General features: G+C 40.2%; 1 protein-coding gene across 1 annotated transcript in view; it reads right to left on the reverse strand.

The window, feature by feature from the left end:
* KLHL32 (kelch like family member 32) overlaps window positions 1-17332 on the reverse strand; it is a 221017-nt gene that overhangs the window by 88673 nt on the left and 115012 nt on the right. The window contains 1 exon segment of the mRNA XM_059889874.1: window positions 5028-5126. Within this exon segment, the coding sequence (XP_059745857.1) occupies window positions 5028-5126 (99 nt within the window).

A 17332-nucleotide genomic window follows, 5' to 3' on the forward strand; every position in this document is an offset into this window, starting at 1 on the left:
ATTCATAACCTAATGAGTGATATATAAAAAGAGGGAGATGAACCCTGCAATTACATTTATGTGAGTCTGTCACCTTATTTGTAAAACCTTAGAGTCATTTACATTCAAATTAGAACAAATGAGTGATTTCACAAAGTGTGGTGATAAATGACCACAGCAGCCCAAGACAAAACTGTATTTCCTGTGAACACATTAACAGTTTCCTATTATTTGTTAAAAATTACAATGCATATTGCCCAGTGTGGTGTGAATAATGACTTTTTTACTGATTAGGTCAGAAGACTAATATGTAGCAAAATAAATAATTTTTCTTTTCATTTTTTCTGATTTTTGCTTTAAATTAACTACTGAATTCTGGTGGATTCACACTGCCACCTGCTGCCTAGGAGCAGATACTAAAAGCATATTCCTATCAAAAGGAGTTAATTCACCACTTTGGTGGTCTTATTCAGAAAGTCTAGTGAGAGTTCTTTCTCGTCAGTATATTTAAATTGCATTTCATAACAAGGGCTGATACTTGGCAAACCAAAAGATCACTTACTAAACAAATAATAGGATATACCATGTGTTATTTAGGGGAGGGAGTACAAAATCTACAAACCTTTTTTTGAGTACAAAATCTACAAAGCTAACTGCAAAAAAAGTCATTTTCAGCAAAGCATGTGTATCTCCTAATACATCACTTTCAGAGGATACAGCACAAAATCCAGTGGCCAGTACCCCTGATCTTATGCTAAGGGAGTTTTGGGGAGGGTCGTGTGTGTGTGTTCCTTACTCTTGACCCTAGGTACAATCTGAAGGTGATGACTGAAGGTGCTGCCTGTCCACTGACGATCTCCACCACCTAGCCCTTCCTCCCAGTGTCAAGTTCCAACACGAGAGGAAGGCCTTAGTGTCCAGGACAGAGTAGACTAGGAAAGGCGTGAGGACAAGATATGAGGCTCAGGAGGATCAGGCCTGGCCTTGGAGACCAGGCTAAGGGTTTCTGTAGGTGAAATGATGCGGCCAAAGGGTCATTAGGGAAGCTAGTAGAGTTTTCCAAACCAGATCAGCATCCTAGCTCTGACTTTAAGTTTCTCCATCTGTAAAGAGAAAAGAACACTCACCTGCCTTAAGGGGTTGCTCAGCAGAGGAGAAATGGGAATCTCTGTGCAAAAGACTCAATACGGATAGGCTCTCAATAAATGTTGGTTCTCTTTCCTGTGAAAGATAATGATGGCTCTGGGGACTATGGTTTGGCATAGACAGAGGTGAGAAACAAGCAGACCCCCTAGGAGGAAATTATGAGCTCATAACATATAGCCAGTGATGGTGAGAGTCTAAAGAAAGTTAAGAAAATTAGCACTGGAGAAACGGACCTGGTCTGAGAGATATTTGGGAGGTAGAATCAACACAACTTGATAACTGATTGGATACAGTGATGAGGAAGGGGGTTCTAAGACTCTGTCCAAATTTCTAGACAACAGATCAATGGTACCACCAAGAGAGAGAAGGATAGGTTTTCTCATGTTGGATCTGAATTGCCTGTGTGATGCTTAGATAGAGACGTTCAGAAGCTAACTTTAAAAAGACAAGGAAAAATCAAAGTTTAGGAAAACTGGACTCAAAAATTTTGTAATGTTTATCTGAAGGACTCAGTAAATCAGCAGCCACATCAGAATCCCTTTATTCACAGCCCATGTCCTGAGAATGGTCTGCAGAGATTCCTTTATAAGATTTAACATAGTGATTGACATGCGTGTACACATGCATACTCTGAAAAATAAGAAAATTTACATGTTTTACTGGACCTACTTTAAAACAAATATTGCTCTTTAGTGAACTGGTTCACCTTTCTGATGAAATTTTTAAGAAGAGTACAGTGGGTAAGAAAGAGGAGCAGAAGGCAGAACAGGGAAAGCAACATTCACATTTCATTTGAGACTGAATCTCAGATAGCAGGTAAGTCTGACAGGTCATGCTTATTAATAATATATAACATGACAGGCTATACAGGATGGAATCCTACAGAATTTCATCGCAAAGCAGTAAGAAAGGCACACTTGAGGAGCTGTTTATAAATCCCTCATCTTGGGATGATGGGCTATTACAGTAGCCACTCCTCCTTGCAAACACCTTGTCCTCAATGAGTTAGCTGTTTCACAGCCACGCTACCAGTTAATTCCACCAACATGCACTGAGACCACATGTATTCTCAATGAGGGGTCCAATGAGAGGGCCTGGGGCCAAAAATGAATAAGCGAAGACCACAGGATAAGGAAGACCTCACAGCCTGAGAGGCTAATTCATGGTTATCCTCCCTAATACAGAGGGATACTGCTCTTGTGATGTGGGCTCCTGGCCCTCAACAGCCTGCCAGAGAAAAAACAAGAGAAAGGACACAGTGACCTCAAAGTGTCCCTTCCCTTGGCTCAGGGGCAGCAGCCGCATCTAGGCATGTGCCGAAGAAGCTTCAGGTCAATACAACAGCTGATGGCTGGGGAGGCTCAGGGTGGCTTGGGTAGGGCAGTGAGTTTCTGGGAAGTGTCCACCTTGTACTTCTCCTAGCATATGCTTTCTAATGAGCCCTAGAGGACAGGAGGAGGCACCAAAGCCAAAGTCTACCCTTCACATCTCTGAAATAATGGTAATCTGAGAACAACAAAATAATACCAGGCATCTTAGGAAAATGGCTTCACAAACTCCTTGTTGCACCGAACAAGGACTACTCTAGTATTCTTGCCTGGAGAATCCCATGGACAGAGGACCCTGGTGGGTTACAGTCCATAGGGTTGCAAAGAGTTGGACATGACTGAAGCGACTTGGCAAGCACCAAACAAGGACAGAGAATATACTAGCTTTGGTGTTGGGTCTTAATTTCTAACTACAGTTAAAGCACTAAAGATTTTTCATTTTAACAGAAAACGTTTTATATACCCAATAAAATTATTCCACAGGAAATTAAAAACTAGTTAAGCAATAATACCAAAAAAATCATAAATAGGTATAGTTATTTGACTCTGTCAAAACGAAAGCAGACTGACCCATTCTGGTAATTTGATAATCCTAAAAGATAGGCAGGGGATATATTTGTAAAAGACTGACATAATGAAGGCTTCTGCACACAAATGGTTTTAATCCACTTATAGTCAAATTTCCTTCCAAAAGTTGAACATCTTGTAACATCAGAAATAAAAAGGAAAGTTACATAAGAGAATGAAAGGAAAACATTGGTGAAAAGAAAGTGAAATTTTTAATCCCTGCTCAAGCAGGCTAATAATAAATGACCTATCCAGAAAACACATCTGTATGCAAGTTACATTTTTTTTCCAGAGCAAACAATGAACTGCAAGAATTCAAAATTCCAAAGTGACACAAGTTAGCCAATATTTCGACAGGTTCATCTGATGGGTAGGGAAAAATACTCATGAATGTCCCATGTTCATCCAGAATCCTTATTTAGAGAGAATTATAGTTTACACACACACATACACACACACACACACACCTGTATATACACACGATTTTAATATGCATCATGATAGCTAGCACCATAAGCAAACTTTTGTCAACACACATCATTAATTACTATCTACCAGGGAAAAAGTGAATCAGGTGATGATGCTGAAAGCACAAGTTGTAATATTTGTTGTAAAAATGTCAAATAAAAGTAATTTCAATTTCACAAATTGAACACACAGATTTGAAGTCTTATAGCCAATGTTTTTCTCATTTGGTACTTGCAGAAAGGGATTAAAATAGCTATCCCATATCACCCAATGATATTGAGGGGAATCAGAAGGAAAAGAAGATAAAACATTTAAACATTTACTATTAGATTAAATATGCTGAGATAATGATAAAACTTCTATCCGCTGTATTGGAACTGCCCCTTAGTTGAACATGGCTGACATTCCTTACACAGTCTCCCTAGGGAGCACTGGTTCCTATTTCCTGAGGTTGCTGGGGGGATGAAATAATATGATATACGAGAAAGGGCTTTGGAAATGACCTAATGAGTAACAGAATGGCTATATTTAAAATTAGAGAAATTATTAGGAAGGAAATAATTAGGCAGAAAAAAATAGTATTTTTCTACTTACTAATAATATGTCATATGCACAAGGATAGTAGAATTAAATTATGTAGATTTATTATTTTTCAAATTTACTTTCACTGTTGTTATAATCCTGTAATAAATGCAAGTTAACAGTCATACTAGTAGAATAAATTGGAGGATCTCAAGATAGGAGGTTGGTACTTAACTCTGCAAAATAAGAGACTCATAGACATACTACCTGCCTAAGATGTCCTGTGTCTTCCTATTGAAACAAAAGGTTTTCATCCAAGAAGAAAAAAAAAGGTCTTTGGAATCAGAAAGGCCTATCACTCACCAGCTATGAGCAAACTGGGATTATTTCAAATCTTTGATTGTTTACCTATCAAAATGTGTACCCTGTTGTGAGGGCCAAACGTGAAGCATCAGTGAGCAAGCAGCAGGTGCTCAGTAGATGGGCCATTCTCCCCCTCCCCTTCTCAAAGCCTTTCCTGCAACCCTAGCAAATCAGAGCAAAAAATGCACAGATCACTTATCACTTCTCCAGAATTTACTGCCTGAGAAGTTCATGCAGCAATTAATTATATATGACGTCATGATATGTTAGCTACTGTTACCGAATCTGAAATGACAATCCAACTTTTCATGCATTTCCACAATCAGACAGCACTGGTTCAAGTCAAGGCCCTTCCTAGTGTCATCTCCCAGGGCCCCAGCAGTGAACCCTGTCTGTGGCTGTTGAGTTGCTCTGCTGCCCAAGGGGAGTGGAGGCCTAGGGTGGGCGGGGAGGGCTGGGGACACGAGGTAGGGCGCTGAGAGCTGCAGCTGCCCTCCTAGAAGCCTCAGTCCGTGTCCTGGAGAAATTCTACCACCACAGGCCACATCTCCCACCCACCCCTCTTGTACTTTATCTGTCACTGGAGTCCAGCTGGTGGGTTACCGCAGGGGGAGGAATGTGCAGGGCATACTAGCAGGATGCAAGCTTACATACCTGGATGAGATAGTGAGAACACAAATTGAGAAGCTCCAGTAACTGTAGGTGACTGCCAGCTGCTAACACATCCTGGATCACGCCTGGCTCCAACAAAATCTGTTGTTTTTTTAAATAAAAGAAAATAATCAGTTACTTACAACTTGCTTAATCTGCAAATATACTGTATTTAAATTGCTCCTTAACATACTATATCTGAATTAATACTGTTTATTACGGAAGTCAGTCCTTTTTCTGTTCTGATTAATGAGCTGTGGCCCTCATTCTAACAGCTGAGTTCTCATTTCCAATATTCATTTCTTGTGCACAAAGCTCCACACTTAACCACTTATTTTTGCAAGAGGATATGAACATTTGCAAAGACCAATATAATAGTCTTAAAATTCAGTGTGTGATGAATGTCATCTTGTAAATACAAAAGAATTGAATTTTAGTTTTTCAACATATACTTCAGAATGTTTTTCTTCAGTAAATTGCAGAAACAGTACAGTTAACAGGTATTTTAGGGAAAAGGGCTTACATTTCTCCTTGAAATATGAGACCAGAGGTAGATATTGCTCCGTTTTACTTCTAAATCCTATAATAACTTCAACCACAAGCTTTCATTTTTTTTCCTTCTCAATCTATGATTCTCTAATCCTTTCTGTTTCAAATAAAGGATGTAGAAATAGTATATTTAGAATAAAAAGGCATCAGAGAGAAAGCAAAATGCCCCAGATATACTGGCAAGAGCAGTCTTCATTCTTTTCTGGTTAGGTCCAACTTTGGGCCTACAGCTGCCAGCGCTTGAGCTGGTAAACAGGACTGGAGAAAAACACACAACTAAGTTGACTAAATTAACTTTACATCCAAGACTGCCAGGCACAGGAAGACTGCAATGCTGCTCCAGTCTTCCTCACCCATTTCCCAAGTACAGTGGTTCCTAAAGTCTAGTCTCTGAACCAGCAGCATCAGTGTTACCTGGGAAATCCTGAAAATGACAATTCTTAGGCACCTCCCCAGATCTAACTGAATCAGAAACTTTCAAGTAAAGCCCAGTAACTGGTGTTTCGACAAACCCCACTGGGGCTTCTAGTGCCCAGTGAAGCCAGAAAAACACTGGTGGAGTCAGCTTGCTCTCTCCCTCTATTTCTTCTCGCATGCTTCTCTCTCCTCAAGCCTGCAACTCCTTGTCTCTCTTCTTATGCTAACCTCATGATCTTCCAAAGGTTCCCACCACCAAGTCTACCAACTCACCTACTCATATCTGTTCCAGCACATTTTATTCTCCCCTACACTTCAATAGGGCACTAGATCCCATCTCTCTCTGCCTGATACTTCCCCTCTCGTTGCTATATCATCAGCTGTTCTCTTCCACTGGATGATAACTCTCATCAGCATACAAATATGCCATTCAAGCTCCTAATAAATAAAAATCCCATCCCTTGACCCCAAAGACCCCTCACGCTTCCCATCATAACAAAACTCCTCAGGGGATGTTGTCTATACAAAACCCCATTGCTTGCTTTACTCAGCTCTCTTTCAAATCTATACCTGTTGAGTTTTGTTCCCATGGTTCCTCTAAAAATGCTCTCATCAAGGCCATCAGTGACTTCTACATCCAAGAGCCACTTCTCAATATTTAATCTTACTCAAACCAGCAGCAGTTAGCAAAGCTGATTGCTCCTCTTCTTGAACAATTTCTTCCCTTGCCCCTAGGACAACACACTCTCTCTCGGTTTCTTCTACTTCAATAACCAGAGCCTTTCCACCACCTTCCCAAACTGTAAGCGTTGGGAATGCTCAGAGCTCAGTCCCCCATCTCTTCTTTCCTCTCTCTACTAACTCCGTGGATGACCTCACATAATCCCATGGCTTTAAAACTATCCACACACTGATTACATTCAAATTTGTTTCTCCAGCCCCAACCTCACCCTTGAACTTCAGACTGACATTCAACCACCCATTCTGTGTCACCACTTGGGTATCTAATGGGCAGCTCAACCTGAAAGTGCCCCACACTGAACTCTTCATCCTCTCCACCAACCACCAAACCTGCTCCTATCCCAATCCAGCCATTTCAGCAAAAAGCAACTTGGTTATTTACACTAAAACCCCAGAGTCATTCCTTACTCCTCTTATTTTTTTCATACCTCACATCTGATCCATCAGCCACTCCTGTTAGCTCTACTTCAAAATAGTTCCAGAATCAAACATACTCAGTGCCTCTTTCATCATTATCACTCTAGTCCAACCTACTGTCTCCTATATAATAGCCTCCTAACTAGTTGAACTGCTCTCTCCTTTGCCTCCTCGCACTGCTTTTAATATCAAATGGTTCTTTAAAAACAGAAATGAAATCATGTCACTCTTTCATTCAGAACTGTCCAACAACTTTTTATTTCATTGGAAAAAGACCAAAGTGTTCACTATATCATGTAAGTTCCTTTTGAATACACAGAGCACCTTAGCGTTTACATCTAGCTGCTTTCCTTGCCTGGACTGCTCTTCCTCAAGACATCAGAGAGGCTCACTCCTCGTGCTCTTCAAACCTCTGCCCAGACAGCATCTTACCTAAGAGGCCTTCTCTGACCATCCTATGTAAAATAGTACCCCACTCCCCATCACCCCTATTCCCAATCTCTTTGCTTTATTCTTCTTCATAGCACTTAACATCTCTCAACATACTACATATTTGTCTCATTGATGATTTTCTGTTTCTCCACTGACTAGGATACATGATCCAGGAGAGTAAGAACTTGAGCCATTTTGTATCCCTACCACTCAGAACAATAACAAACAAAAAGCTTTCACTTAACATTGATGAATTAACCTTAATTTACTGAATTAATTTATCTCTGAAAGTGAAAAGTGAAAGTTGCTCAATTGTGTTCAACTCTTTGTTACCCCATGGACTATAAATACAGTCCATGGAATTTTCCAGGCCAGAATATTGGAGTGGGTAGACTGTCCCTTCTCCAGGGGATCTTCCCAACCCAGGAATTGAATTGGGGTCTCCTGCATTGCAGGCAGATTCTTTACCAATTGAGCTATCAGGGAAGAATTTATCTTTAGATATGCTTTTTTTAATTTTTAAAAATTATTTATTTATTATTTACTATTGGCCGCACCAGGCGGCATGCAGGATCTTAGTTCTCCAACCGGGGATAAAACCTGCACCCTCCCCGTGCAGTGGAAGCGTGGAGTCCCAACCACTGGACTGTCAGGGAAGTCCTCTAGATACGTTTTTAAATTATAATAAGCCTAACTAGAGGAAAGAGGGAAAAGGACTATACATTTTATTTCTCAATGATCAAAGAAGTGAAAAAGTTAAGCATGTGTGGCAAAAATACCAACATTCATCTTATTCTGAAAATTCTTTACAGCTCCTTTCCTGTCTAGTCAGAGGGAAAAACCTGAATTTTTCTAACTCCTCAAGGAGAAGGCTTTGACTGACATTCAGGAAATTATTGCAGCTCCCTTCACAGGAGCAAGGATGTAGTGTATTCTTGCAGAAGAGGCATGGCCTAAGGCGCAGAATGGGGAATAGATGGATTAGAAAGGTTAGTCTTAGCCTTTAAATCCTGTCAGTTGCGCTTATTTCACACAACTGGCATTCATGATAACCTCTAAGGCTCGGTAATGCCAAACACAAAGACAGATATCACAGAGAGACAAGATGAATATTCCACAGCACGTGTAACATGTCCAGCGGGCCACCTGGAGAAACCTCAGAAGAGAAACCCATCCTGGGATTGTTTTTTCGTCTTTGTTTCTTGATTTCTGTTCTGTAGTTTTTTTTTTTCTTCTCTCATTACAACATAAGCTTCTCTAAAAAAAATTCTTTAGCACAGAAAATCCCTAAGTGATTTTAAAGGGAGTGGTTTAAAAAAAAAAAAAAAAAAAACCTATCAGAAAAGCTGGGTCTCACTTACAGAAACAAAACCAGCATTCCAAGCTCCATTTACATTTATTTACATTAGTCGCTCAGTCATGTCCAACTCTTTGCAACCCCATGGACTGTAGCCTGCCAGGCTTCTCTGTCCATGGGATATCCCAGGCAAGGATACTGGAGTGGGTTGCTATTTCCTTCTCTAGGGTATCTTCCCAACCTATGGATCAAACCCAAGTCTCCCGCATTGCAGGCAAATTCTTTACCATCTGAGTCACCAGGGAAGCCCTTAAAGTCTTTTCAATTCAGTTCTGTAGCTTATTGGTGACTGGTTGTCCTCATATATTTTTCCAGAGAATTTGTGTTTGGGCAGAAAAACAAAGGTTGGATCTCATCACGGTGTACAGTATGGCCAATCTATCAGTTGTCTAGAACTGGGTGAAAATGGCCTTCTGTAGAAGGAAGGGCTCCCCCACACGTCAGTTGATAGATGAACATGGAGATCCCTAAGTGTTGCAGAGCACATGCTGGTTACACTTAGGCCTTTCAGGAATGCATACCCACCCACATCTAGTCTGGCACTCAAAGCAGGTCAGATGGGAAGAAGGATCACTCCAGGACCACCCACAGGAGGGAAGGGTGTTCCCTGACAGTTCAGAACACGGAGTAGTAGAGTGGGAGCTTGACACATCTAGTCAATCATCAAATTGGAGGAGCTTAGCTCAGACGAGACAGAGGACAAAACCAATGTCTGAATAACAAAAAAGATTAAGAAATGCAGGATGCATAAAGCCAAGTAGCCCAGGAAAACACTAACGCCACCCAACTGGGCTGGCATTGCCTCTTCCCTCAGTGATGCTCCCCTGCCTGGGTGGAGGCAGAAGTGGGGTGTCTTCAGACTGTTCCAAGAGGTTCTGATGCAATTTCAGGTGGGCACGAGCTGCCCGTTCACAGGCCATCGTATGGAACATGCTTTCCCTGCCACCCACTCACACTTGACCTCCAGGTAACAGAATACAGAGGGCTGAACTTGAAAGAGGGGAGCTGGACAGTCCTAGCTGGGGAGGTGACAATCTCATTTCAAAAGCTGTCCTGCAGCTGGTGGCAAGTTAGTCCGTGTCAACTGAGGAAAGATCCACTGTTGACCCCTGCCCCAAAAGCTGAGACTCCGCCTTCACTGTGACCAGCTGAGGATAAGAAGCGGTCAGTGGCTGTAGTCAAGGTGACACTGGGTAGTGTGACAAAGCAACAGAGGTAAAAGCCACAACTACAGTTGAAGACGTGGTCTCTAAAGATACCAGTGAGAGTTACCACATCAGAATTCAGGCATGAAGGGTCCAACTGCCCTGCCAGAAGGAGGCACTCCTGAATACTGAGACCAAAGGTGTCGTCTGGCCACTGATCTAAGCAACAGTGGATCTGCACCATCTTTGTGTCTGCTAATTCCCTCAGTTCTGTCTGACTCTTCGTGACCCCATGGACTGTAGTCTGTCAGCCTCCTCTGTCCATGGGATTCTCCAGGCAAGAATACTGGAGTGGGCTGCCATGCCCTCCTCCAGAGGATATTCACAACCCAGGGATCGAACCCCTGTCTCTTAGTCTCTTGCAGTGGCAGGCGGGTTCTTAGCTACTAGCGCCACCTGGGAAGCTGCACAATCTCTAACAAAGGGCTTCCAAATTGGAATGAGACTGGGGCTCCGGGTCCCAGCAATATCCTTGGGCAGGACACAAGGCCAGAAACTTAAGAAAGAAGAATATGAGGGAGAGGTGAGAGGCTGCAGAGGCTACAAGATGAGCCATGTCCTCACTTGGCAGGGCTCTGGGAAGACAGGGCTCGGACTAATGGAGCACACAGACCGCAAGGCGTTCCTGCCTTTCCTTCTGCAGCTCCTTCTCCCAAATCACCAAGTGTCTCTTCATCCTTTTAATTTTGCCTTCTTATTGTTTTTCTTTTTATTTTTTTCTCTCACTTTACCTTGCTTCTTGGAGTTGCTACTGGTAGGGACTGTCTTTAATAGCCATGGCAAGTCTTGGTGTGATCTTTTATCCTGCTTTATGAATAGGTGAGTTAGCATCTTCAAAAAAAGGTTGTATCTCAGTTCTTTAAAGCTATCTTCCTCATTTTTTGCTTCAGGAGCTGTTTAAATTACTTACTTCTGGGTTTGTGGATAGAGTAGTCTGAAAGAACTGAACATGTTGAAGTCAAACAATGAAGGTCTTTACCAAACAAACAGCTGTGCACACAGGAACACAAGCATTTTTGAAAGCTCTCATGTAAGTGAGAATCAGATGCGGCTTAAGACTATTTATAAGAATAAATGAGCACATTTATTATTCTTTATACTTGTTTCTTTGGGACATTTTTCTGTATAATATAGCAAAAATGGCAAATTATCACAATTTGAATTTATAAATAAAAACAAGTAAATTGAATAAAACAGTGTAAATAACTTTTAAGTTATCAGATATTAAGGATACATAAAATGCTTTGTATAAAGTCCTTCAACAGACTTCCTATAGACAGAATTTGAACCATAAGATCTAGCTGTGGGAAACTGCCATCAATTTAGTTCTTTCAAAACCATTACACTAAGGATTTTTTTAAACCACAAGGTGGCGCCTTAGATTAAAGTAAAAGGATTTTCCAAATTAGGAAGCGTATCTTTAGGACAGCCACTTTATTTCTAAGAAAGAAAAATAATAAATAAGGATAATAAAGTATGAATTCTACTTTCTAGATGTATCTATAATTTGGGGAAATGTTCATAAACATTTCTGTTGAAACACTTAATATGAGTGACACCAATCAAAATTCAGTAGTTCTTCATAAGTCAGGTCCCAGTTTATGAATATAAGAAGTTCAAACTTTTTGTCTTTGTATTCAGAAATTCTTATGATGTGGCCCCAACCTAATTTATAAAACTTCCAACTCTGCAACCCTATGGTTGCTTTGCTAAAGCCAATAGCCCATTGTCTTCCACATACAGGCAGTACCTTTTTCTCCACCTTGACCGCCCTCTTAACTTATTTAATCTCTATATCAAAATCCTACCCATTTGTCAAGATTCAGTGAAGTCCACTTCCTATATAAAGCTTTGCAAGATTTCCCTTCACCCTAATCTGAAACTGGGATTAATCTCCTGGGACTCCGAATTACCACAGATGTCTAATGAACTAAAACTATGAGCCCCAGGTCACACCACCTGACTTCAAATCCCAGCTGGCAGAATGAGATTGAGATAATTACTCAATTCTGCCTCTGTTTCCTCATTTATACAATGAAATTATAATACCTATCTCAAAAAATTGTTTTAAAGACTGAGAAAATGCATATACATCATTAAAACTGTATATGGCTGTATTAGCTAAATGGCTTAAACAATTTGGGACTTAGGCAAATTAGGCAGCTTGGAGTGTCAACAAACCAGGTTCCTTGCAATTTCTTACTTCTCCAATTTTAGCCTGTGGTTTCATGGTCACAAAAAGGCTGCCACACCTCCAGGCATTGCATTTGAACTCAAAGCAGAAAGAAATGAGAGGAAAAGGAATAGAAATAGTATGCCAGCTGATATTATTTACTATGAAATAACAGATTTCCTAAAAATACTACCACACAGACTTCCATTTACATTTCATCTGCCAAGTCTAGTTCCGGTAGCTACTCAAAACTGTAAAAGAACCTGGGAAAGTGAGTTTTTATAGCTAGATGCACTACTGTCCCAAATTAAACTGGAATTTTATATAAAGAAGAAAGAGGGAATGGATGTTGTGCAGACAATCAAAGAATAGGCCACGACTCTTAGCAGAGTATCTGCTTACATAAATCTGCAATAAATGTCAACCATTATCTGTTTCTTTTTCACGTGACTGCTTTTGCCCTGAGTGAGTTAGGTGTGTATGTGTGTCTTATTTTATGTCTTACCTATGAGACTATGATGACAGGGTCCATCCTATTTCATGTTCATTGCTGTTGAACACCTTAGAAGAATACCTCAGGAATTATTTAGTAAAGAAATTTATAGGAGTAAAAAATACAGGTCCTGGAGAAAATGTTAGAAGATGTCAAAAGCCTCCATGAGAGAGCCTGGTCACATGCTAATCCGAATCAAGGATTATCTGGTTGAAAGAGCTAAACAAAAGGACACAACAGACATTTCAACTAACAGTCGTAGTAATGTGTGCAAATGAAGGTCACCTTTGGGCTGGATGTTCCATATGATGAATTTGTGATTTGATTACTGATTCCTTAAGTTTCAAATTCCATCAGGTAGTTTTCTTCCAAACATAGGACACTTGTACAAATTCCTACAAGATCTTAATATCAAACACTTAAATATACTGATTTTCAATTTATGAAAAAACAATCAACTTTTGCATCTGTTAGAATACAAAAAAGGAGAAAATGAGACTTAATTTTCAGAATATCTTGAAAAAATGCTTAAAACCACAAAGGTAAAACAATAAGAACATACTAGTAAAAAAAAAAAAAAGTATGGTGATAATCACTTGGAGATTCTATTATTTTCCTTCACTAGTTTACACAGTCTCATTTGCTTCATTCGAAGTTTCTAAGGTTATAGGCAGATAGTAGAAGCATAGTCCCTAAGATGCTAAGAAGAAATCTTGGAATAAATAAGGCCACCAGTACTACATTACTGGGACTTCCCTAGTGGCTCAGTGCTAAAGAATCCACCTGCCAACGAAGAAGACACAGGTTCAATCCCTGGTCCAGGAAGAATCCCTGAAGAAGGGAAAGGATACCCACTCCAGTATTCTTGCCTGGGGAATCCCATGGACAGAGCCTGATGGACTATATAGTCCATGGAGTCACAAAGCGTTGAACATGACTTAGTGACTGAACCACCACCACCACCACCACTATATTACTAGGAAACTCCATGCTGCCCTACACAAATTTTATTACCATTAATGAAACTTTAAAAGTCTACATTTGTTGCTCCTTATTCTTCCTTTCCTATTTTAGGACACGTGAAAGGGTGATGGATTAAATACTCAAGCTAGGTGCTCAAGTAGAGAGAGAAGAAAGGAATCAGATGGAATTACTAAGCTGCTAAGATAGTAGTGGGCACAGGGTGCTATAGGAGCACTTGGCTGGAGGTGCTTCATTTCAATGGAGCTGTGAAATAACTCTTTACACAAAAAACTTGGTCCCCTCAGATTGCATGAGCGAGTCTCATTTTCTTTTGGCCCCTTTTCCATTTTCACAGTTCTGGTATTTCAAAGCTCTAAGATCAATAATTCTGTCAGATAGCCACTTCCAACAGTTTTCTTCATTGTGTTTAAATTAACAAAATATATTATTTAACAAGATGTAAAGATGAACTACATATACTTACATTACTTTAAAAATATGGCCTAATTATTTGAAAAGGCAGAACAAATTTTTAAGAGTTTCTAACTCCAAGAGAAAGAAGCAGTCCCAGCAATTAAATATAATGAAACATGAAGGTCATTACAGGTTATAAGAAACGCCAAATTAATTATTAAGATTCACTTTTATAACCAGTGCTCTTTCAAGTGTGATGAACATGGGAGGTTTCATTCCATTAAGTTTTATGAATGAATCTGAGCTTTTCCATACAGAGCTAGTTTCTTATAATGCTAGTATGGCCAAAGGAAAAAGAAACATTCCTTTAAAATACTGACGTCCAAAGACGGAAGGTCTCTGGGAGAATGAATAGGCCTGGTGCCAATGTTCATTTATAGTTGGCTACTATGATGGCAACCCACTCCAGTATTCTTGCCTGGAGGATCCCAGAGATGGCGGAGCCTGGTGGGCTGCCGCCTGTGGGGTTGCACAGAGTCAGACACGACTGAAGCGACTTAGCATAGCATACTATGATGTCATTGCTGGGTGCCTGAGCACAGACAGAAGCAAAGAGCCAAAAGGAACCATTATGCTTTAGGCTATGACAGCGTGGGCACAGGATGCTGCAGGAGCACTTGGCTGGGAATGCTTCATGTCACTGAAGGAAGCTGTAGAATGATTTTTCACATGAAGAAATACCTCATTAATCTTCAATTCCATGTTCATTTGGAGAAGTCCTTGTATTTGCTTTATAAGAAATGGAAGTAAAAGTACGGCTTCAGGAGCCACTGTAGCAACATAGGCAAGTTATTGACATGTTTGTTTGTTTTTTATTTTTTTTTATTTTTAAACTTTACAATATTGTATTGGTTTTGCCAAATATCGAAATGGATCCGCCACAGGTATACATGTGTTCCCCATCCTGAACCCTCCTCCCTCCTCCCTCCCCATACCATCCCTCTGGGTTGTCCCAGTGCACCAGCCCCAAACATCCAGTATCGTGCATCGAACCTGGACTGGCGACTCGTTTCATACATGATATTATACATGTTTCAATGCCATTCTCCCAAATCTTCCCACCCTCTCCCTCTCCCACAGAGTCCATAAGCCTGTTCTATACATCAGTGTCTCTTTTGCTGTCTCGTACACAGGGTTATTGTTACCATCTTTCTAAATTCCATATATATGCGTTAGTATACTGTATTGGTGTTTTTCTTTCTGGCTTACTTCACTCTGTATAATAGGCTCCAGTTTCATCCACCTCATTAGAACCGATTCAAATGTAGTCTTTTTAGTGGCTGAGTAATACTCCATTGTGTATATGTACCACTGCTTTCTTATCCATTCATCTGCTGATGGACATCTAGGTTGCTTCCATGTCCTGGCTATTATAAACAGTGCTGCGATGAACACTGGGGTACACGTGTCTCTTTCCCTTCTGGTTTCCTCAGTGTGTATGCCCAGCAGTGGGATTGCTGGATCATAAGGCAGTTCTATTTCTAGTTTTTTAAGGAATCTCCACACTGTTCTCCATAGTGGCTGTACTAGTTTGCATTCCTACCAACAGTGTAAGAGGGTTCCCTTTTCTCCACACCCTCTCCAGCATTTATTGCTTATAGACTTTTGGATCGCAGCCATTCTGACTGGCGTGAAATGGTACCTCATAGTGGTTTTGATTTGCATTTCTCTGATAATGAGTGATGTTGAGCATCTTTTCATGTGTTTGTTAGCCATCTGTATGTCTTCTTTGGAGAAATGTCTATCTAGTTCTTTGGCCCATTTTTTGATTGGGTCATTTATTTTTCTGGAGTTGAGCTGTAGGAGTTGCTTGTATATTTTTGAGATTAGTTGTTTGTCAGTTGCTTCATTTGCTATTATTTTCTCCCATTCTGAAGGCTGCCTTTTCACCTTGCTAACAGTTTCCTTTGATGTGCAGAAGCTTTTAAGTTTAATTAGGTCCCATTTGTTTATTTTTGCTTTTATTTCCAATATTCTGGGAGGTGGGTCATAGAGGATCCTGCTGTGATGTATGTCACAGAGTGTTTTGCCTATGTTCTCCTCTAGGAGTTTTATAGTTTCTGGTCTTACGTTGAGATCTTTAATCCATTTTGAGTTTATTTTTGTGTATGGTGTTAGAAAGTGTTCTAGTTTCATTCTTTTACAAGTGGTTGACCAGTTTTCCCAGCACCACTTGTTAAAGAGATTGTCTTTAATCCATTGTATATTCTTGCCTCCTTTGTCAAAGATAAGGTGTCCATATGTGCATGGATTTATCTCTGGGCTTTCTATTTTGTTCCATTGATCTATATTTCTGCCTTTGTGCCAGTACCATACTGTCTTGATAACTGTGGCTTTGTAGTACAGCCTGAAGTCAGGTAGCTTGTTTCCTCCAGTTCCATTCTTCTTTCTCAAGATAGCTTTGGCTATTCGAGGTTTTTTGTATTTCCATACAAATTGTGAAATTATTTGTTCTAGCTCTGTGAAAAATACCGTTGGTAGCTTGATAGGGATTGCATTGAATCTATAAATTGCTTTGGGTAGTAGATTCATTTTCACTATATTGATTCTTCCAATCCATGACATGTTTGCTTTTAACATCACTATATTTTGAAAAAGGGGGATGACTACTACCTACTTTTGTAAAGTTTACATATAAGGATAAAATGGAATAATCCTGGTAAAAATTTTAGAATAATCCTGGCATGTTTCACAGGGTAAGAAATATAGGTGCTACTATTATTATTGTTAATTCCATGAACAGAAAATAATTATTCACAAATAATGACTTCTATTTCTAATGTTTACATTGTCTACTACGGACCAGGTGCCATGTGAGGTAATTTCATACATGTTATCTCTCTTTCTTACACTGTTCCCCACTGCTCACTCCTGCAAGGTAAATATTAACCCCCTAAGGCAAATGAAGAAACTGAAGGTGGAGAAATTCACCCATTCAAACAGAAAAATCTTTTGTGAGTGCTGCACTGTCGAGGCACCTTTCCAGGCACTTTGGGTATGAACGTGAACAAGACAAACATGGTTCCTCGGTGTTCAGTGCTCACAGTCCGGGCTCTGGCCTCCAGGATAGACTGAGGTACCATCAAC

This window comes from Bos taurus, chromosome 9 (assembly GCF_002263795.3).
Source record: "Bos taurus isolate L1 Dominette 01449 registration number 42190680 breed Hereford chromosome 9, ARS-UCD2.0, whole genome shotgun sequence".
NCBI classification, from domain to species: domain Eukaryota; kingdom Metazoa; phylum Chordata; class Mammalia; order Artiodactyla; family Bovidae; genus Bos; species Bos taurus.